At 31.8% G+C, this 6,825-nt stretch overlaps 1 protein-coding gene across 1 annotated transcript; it reads left to right on the forward strand.

Moving 5' to 3' along the window:
* The first annotated feature begins 232 nt into the window (after positions 1 to 232).
* On the forward strand, positions 233 to 4,502 carry LOC129947222 (LSM12 homolog A). Its single transcript, XM_056057690.1, has 4 exons — positions 233 to 565; positions 3,274 to 3,524; positions 3,602 to 3,733; positions 3,816 to 4,502. The coding sequence occupies exons 1-4, from the start codon at positions 445 to 447 to the stop codon at positions 3,996 to 3,998; spliced, it is 687 nt and encodes a 228-aa protein (XP_055913665.1). The 5' UTR covers positions 233 to 444; the 3' UTR covers positions 3,999 to 4,502.
* The last annotated feature ends 2,323 nt before the right edge of the window (positions 4,503 to 6,825 follow it).

The raw sequence follows: 6,825 nt of genomic DNA on the forward strand, positions 1-6,825 counted from the left end.
AGTGGCCAATTACTTTATCTGTACATCAAAATTTTATCAAAAAAATACAATTTTAAATGTGGCAATAAACTTTCAGCGACCGAAGAAAGCTTAATGTAAATACCAACTTTCCTGAACGTGTGAAATCATTCACACCACTTCACTAAACTGTAACCATTCCATCATTGAATGCAACCAAAATTCCATCCCAACCCAAAAACCAATCATTTTCTTTGCCTCTTCTTCCCACCGCTATTCGTGTAGTGGATGGTGGAAAAGAAGAAAAAGAAGTTTCTTCACTCGTTCCGCTCGTCGAACTTATCGCCGTTTATTTTCATATATTTCCATTATTAATAATAAAATATTCCGATTAGCAATCATTTAATATAATAAACTAAAAACCTCTTTAAATAAAATCCATAGTTCAGTAATGTTTTAACATTTCAAAAAGTAAAAATAATAAAAATGGCCGCGGTAAATGATTGTTTTACAATTGGATCGACAGTGCTCTGTACGACATGCTTCAACCAAGAAGTCGAAGGCGAAGTCCTAGCATTCGATCATACTACAAAAATGCTGATACTAAGTATCCTTTTTAAGAAAAATAAAACCAAAACCAAATGCAAAATAATATTACAAACTTGGAATGCCATCAGAAGTATGCCCCGACGAAGGGTTGCTTCTCCAGCCATGGCCCATTGATGGAAAATCGCGAATTATTGCATTGTCTTGTCTTGTCTACACATTGAACCACAAAGATATGCTGATGAAATCAATTCCAAAAGAGTGCCAACCAACATATGAAAGTGGACAAATGTCGGTGGCGGTTGTGTTGTTCATGGGACAAAAAAAAACAGCAAAACAAATTTGCTAAAACACCAAAATCCCCAAAAATAAATCGAAATCTTGAAAAAATCTTTCAAATTTATCGAATTGAGTGTGTTGCCAATAATCCGCTCCGCAATTTGTGTCCATCGCTCGCTATGAATTCTAAGAAATCGATTTTGCACTATTTTGACGTTTTGCATGGGAAAAGCAGGTTATGTATGCCTTTTCTCACAAATTGTGTTTTACGGTATCGCATTGCTCTCCTGCTCCTCTCGTGTCGGTGATTGTGAGAGAAAGTTTTTTAATTCGAATTGTTGGAAGTTTTTTACACGAATTTAATTGTTTCAAGTTAGTTTTTTGTTATTAAATCAAAATGTTAAATGCATCTTTGCACTTTGTAAGGTTTGTTGTTCTTGATACTTGTGCGCTCCTAAGGTAGTGGGATCAGGATGTATATATCAGTATATTGTCTCTGGAAGCATTGTTTCATTTAAAATTCACTCAATGTAGTTGATATGAATGGAAGTTTTGAAATAGAGTCGGAATAATGTTTGAAATTTTGGTTCACGGAGTTATGTAACAATATAAGCAGATATTTGTATCTGTAACTAAGCTAAGTTGGTCGCTGTTTCGTTCACAATTCGCAAATAAATAATTTCAAAAAGATATTCATAAAGATCGATTTATGTCCTAAATCCTTATTTGTCCTCGCCAATGATCAAAAATCAACAATCAAGTTTAATAAACTCAACATGTTTACTTCCTGTTTAAAAATCGAAATAGGCATTTTGATAGCGGTGCGTGGGTCTAATGAGAATTGGCCAAATTATAATTACCAAAAGGAATTTAAAGTCAAACCCGAAATTTAAATTTTTCGGATCAAATTAACGTCAACTTCCCAAAATAGGAAATATCAACTAAAAAGTTTGTTTATAAACAAAAAAACAGAGATCCTCGTTCACTAGTAGGACCAAAAAAGATCTAAACCTTTTTGAAAGTACCGTCAACATTTCACAACATTAAATGAGCATTCAAAATCCCACAACAAAATATATGTCAGTACCCCGATTACAGATTTCCAAATAGTATATCCATTCGATGGCAGACAATAAAGAACCTATGAGAGTAAGATCAGTCTGTTTCGGAGATTAAGGATTCGATTACATGCCAGATTTCCACCAATACATCATAAAAACAATCTAGCATTGTTATTGTATGGGTCAATAGACTTGATTCTATTCGCCAAATAATAGTAACGATAGCAGAGTGAGTATATCTCGTCACTATTTTATCAATTATTATAATTAGACTGTCCTTCGAGCGGATTTCCTATCCTGGAGACAAACAACAGATTGCTGCTGGGCGGCGAGTGTGGCCCATGTTAGCATTCAGGTCAGGGTTACTGGTCCATGAGCGGTTTGGTCATTACCACATCCAGAACAAGATTGACTTATACTTTGGGACATTATCAGGTGCACAGTCTAAGCATGTGACCAACTTTTATGATTGTTAATGTTGATACGTTATCCAGTATAAAGCTGCTGTACAGCAGCACCCGCAGAAAAGAATATTCAAAAGAATTTGAAATGAATATTACAACAACAAATTTATTGTGCTGCTAAAAGGCTGGTATTACATATGTTTTACGGGTGCCCACCGTTCATCAGATTCCTTTATTTGTGATGCTTAGTTCATTCATATTTTCTACCTTAACTGTGATTAACCTTGACCAAATAGCTTACAGAGCTGATGCATTACGCATCACGCAACCATAGCTCGATGATTGCAGTCATTCCAATGTAATGTTTTATGTTTATCAATTTCACATGTTTTCTTGTTTTAAATTCGGAAATTCCTTAGGAACGGGTTTTCCAGCAAGACAATCCGAAACTACTTAAATTAACCGTTTGACCAAAGTGATACATGTCTTAGCCCAGACCATCAAATTGTACATGACAGAAATTCCAATAAGATTTTCTCCATTTTTTGTAATCCTAAGTAATGGTTCAAAAAGGGACAGTGATTCTTTATTTTTCAATGTTGACATATTTTAAATTCAAGCTTTTTATATTGTTAAAGCATGGCAATTATCTGGTGTTTAATAGTTTACTTTCTTATTTGTTTATAGTTTGATTTCTGGAGGGGAATGCGTTTTAGTGGTCCATCCTCTAACGTGATGATATCGAGATCTGGGAATTTTTGTTAAACTTTATTTGGCAACTTTTCATTCGATTAAATTGAATTATAAATTGTTTTGAAGTATCACCTTACTTAGCTAATTTCCTATGCATCTTTCCCATTCATCAATTTAATCCGCAGAAATCTAGGACATATTTGGGAAGTTTTGTACTGCAATCTTAGTCTTTAATTGATTTCATTACTTCTTAATAATTTTATTTTTAATAATCTAATAATTTTTTCAACAAAAAAATGTTACATCCTTAACTCAATTAATGCTACGTCTAGAAAGCCATTCTAAAACATCGGAGAAACTGAACGATGTATTCGTTCTCAATTTATCGCTATGCAGCAACGTCCAAGTGATAAAGGAATGCAATGGCAATTTTGTCGAGGAACCCCAGAAGTTGAATTTAGAACAACTTAAAATTCGACTGCGCCAAACAGTGCAAAACCGACAGACGTACATAAAGTCTAAAAATTCTGAAGTTAGTCCTGAAGCCCAGGAGCTGTACCGAGTTCTCGCAAAGAACTTCAAGGTAAAACCAAAAATAAACAATAATACTTTATTATCATATTTTTATCTTATTATTTATCAATTTATTTATTTAATTAGAATCACGATGTCACCTGGCAAGGAGTTAACATACAAATATTCAACGAGGTTACAATTTCACCACCCTATAGATCAAAGAATGTGGTTGGAAACACACAAAACCGTATCTTATGCAATTATATTAAAAGAATGGTAATTTTTTGTTTTACAATTAAACCTTAAAAATCTTAAGTTCTCATTTTATGTTAAAATTTTGTCTTATATTTAATTATAGATCGATCAGTTCTTCAAGACGCAAGCGTTGCAAGAAAATAACGCCGTGGGCACTTCTTCTTCTTCACCATTATCCGCAACCGCTTCATCATCGTCTTCTTCATCTTCGTCATCAGCGCCATCAACTTCAGTAGGAACATCTTCGAATAATGCTGCAACCCCCTCGCCTGTTCCTAACACATAGAACAAAAGCAAGAAAATAAAATAATTAAAAACCATACAAACAAAAAATCAAAAACATAAAAGGAGAAAAAATTATGTTCAACAGAAAAAAAACGCCCGGTTTATTTTAATTTATAGTAAAAAGACATTTTTCCTTCTTCAAAAGGTGGTCTTCGACTACCCAAGGAAACTTATTTTTTTTTTCTTTTATTGTAGACATTTATTTGCAATGCAATTTCAAATTTGAATACGTGTCTACGTTGAATGTTCAAAATTTTCTGGTTAAAACAAACAAACAAAAATTAAGGTCCTCAACAGAACGAAGGCATGTAGTCAACTATGTACACTGTTTTTGAAGAAGTATTTCCTTTTTTTATACTTTATTGTTGTAACCTTACTTTCAAATCAAAATTCCTCCATTAGTTTCTTGTTTAAAATTTATAGTTAATTACCGAGTGGGAATATCGGTTAGGAAAAAAAAGGATTCCGAAATAAATTATTTTTTAGCTTTAAGCTGGAAGACTAATTTTTTTGAAGTCTACCTCGTTGTGTTTACAATGATTTTCATGTCGTCGTCGCTTAATATTTTATTTTGTTGAAAATTCTGTAATAATCTTTAATTGTGGACTAAAGTTATGAGAAAACTAAAACGTTTCTGTAGCGTTTTCTATTTCTGTATAAACAGAAGGTATTTTTAATTAGGGTGAATGTGAAATTGTTTTGATCTCTTCGTAACCTTTGCAATAAAACTTTCCTATACAATATACAAAATGTTGCATACTTAATTGGAAATTTAAACAGGTGCAACATTTCTTTCTTATTGGATCTTTCATTAGAATTGTTATATTTGGTTGGACTGTGGAAAATAAAACCAAATAACAAGCATTATTCCTGACGATTTTTCTGTCTCTTACTCATTAAGTCTGTTAATGGGAAGAATAGTATTTAAAAATGATTTTCTCATTCACCCTTAGGCTCACTTAAAGTATGGAAAGTTTAAACCTTCTGAAATGCTTATTTAAAAAAGGTTAAAGCATTTTTGTATTAATTATAGATTTTTATATTTTCTAAATTTGGTCGAATTTAAGGATTGTTACATTAACTGGAAGAGAAGGTTCCCTAAATCACAATACTCAACAATAAGGAAAATGTTATGAGGGCTAATTTTCACACAATGATGGATTATGTATATCAAACCGGTTAAAATTATACAAAGTCTTACGCGAAATCAAAGACATTTATTCTAAAGGAAAAAAAACACTTTTGATATAAAAAAATACGTAAAGCGTGTTTTTTAGTTAAATATATTTTTTTCAGAAACTATTTCTGAGAGGCCCACTATTTATATAAGGCGTTTTCTAGAAATAAAAGACTACCTACTTAAATATCAATTTCCTGAACTTCCTTAGGGACCAATTATAGATATCATTGATAACAAACATTGAAAAAATTTCCTGATTGAAATCCACCGAATATCTTTTACTAAGCTGCCGGTTGTCTATTAGTAAAAGCCATCAGTAAAATTTTAGTTTTTGAACATGTTAAAGATTGGTGGAATAAGATGAATCTTTTATTCAAGTATTTTTTTCAAAAAGAGAATTTATTTAAAGTTTTACTTAATTTATAAATCCATTTTAATTTTTTGAATGATAAAATTTCATTTAACTGAACAGCTAAATGCCAAACAAAATTCCATTTCGTTTTACTATTGGTGCTCCAATTTTTTACTGTTCCGATCACATCATTAAAAATGTTACTGATGAAAGCAACAGTAAAAAACAAACTCTCCAAAGTGACATTTAATTTAATGACGTAAATTTACTGATTGCTATAAATGCTCATCAGTAAATCATTTCAGATTCCCCCTGTTTCAAATTTTACTGATGGATTTTACTGATATTTAAAACCGCCCCTGACAGAAATCTGTTGTTGGAATTTTGTAAAATTGGAATACAGATCAGTGGAACGATTTGTTTCACTTTTTGACATAAAAGTATCAGCTGTTCAGGAAAATGAATTTCCGTCCGGAAAATAGAATAAGTTTTAACTGACCCCTTAGGCGCCAGTTATAGCTATCATTGGTTTTCATCATTGAAAACAAACATTGGAATTTTCTTGACAGGGTGTTTAAAGCTATCCTTAAAAATGTCTGTAATTGAAAAAAATGTCATTGAAATCCACCGAAAAATTTTTACTGACAGAAATCTTTAATTGGAATTATGTGGAATTGGAACACAAATAAGTGGAACGATTCGTTTTACTTTTGAACATAAAAGTATCAGCTGTTCAGGAAAATGAATTCCCGTCCGGAAAATTAAAAAATACATTTTTAGAGAAAAATAAATGTGCAATTAGACTTTTTTTCTCAAAAAAATTCTTTATGTGACTTCCGATCGATCAGTATATAATTTTCATTTCTTATCAAAAGGAAACACCGTCAAATATCGATTCAAACATTTTTCGGGGTCGATTTCAATGATAGCTATTACTGGCGCCTAAAAAAACAAAATCTTCAAATAGAAAATTCAAAGTGACATTTAATTTAATGACGTCAATATACTGATTGCTATAAATAATTGTTTTTTTTTTTCATTGACCTAATGCCCGTCATCAATATTCTCACCACGATTGCTGTAAACGCTCTACAGTAAAACATTTCAGATTCCCCCTGTTTAATCAGTGGTACGATTCGTTTCACTTATGAACAAAAAAGCATCAGCTATTCAGGAAAATGATTTTCCGTCCGGAAAATAGAAAAACACATTTTTAAAGAAAAATTAATGCGCAATTACAATTTTTCTTCCCAAAATAAATTCTTTGTGAGATTTCCGATCGATCAGTATATAATT

This window comes from Eupeodes corollae, chromosome 2 (assembly GCF_945859685.1).
Source record: "Eupeodes corollae chromosome 2, idEupCoro1.1, whole genome shotgun sequence".
Taxonomy (NCBI): Eukaryota; Metazoa; Arthropoda; class Insecta; order Diptera; family Syrphidae; genus Eupeodes; species Eupeodes corollae.

What these genes read in the sequence shown, in the direction of transcription:
- LOC129947222 (XM_056057690.1), top strand. Translation starts at nt 445, where the DNA reads ATGGCCGCGGTAAATGATTGTTTTACAATTGGATCGACAGTGCTCTGT. An exon ending in TACAAAAATGCTGATACTAA is followed by an intron (nt 566 to 3,273) that starts GTATCCTTTTTA and finishes TGCTACGTCTAG; the next exon opens with AAAGCCATTCTAAAACATCG. An exon ending in TTCTCGCAAAGAACTTCAAG is followed by an intron (nt 3,525 to 3,601) that starts GTAAAACCAAAA and finishes TTATTTAATTAG; the next exon opens with AATCACGATGTCACCTGGCA.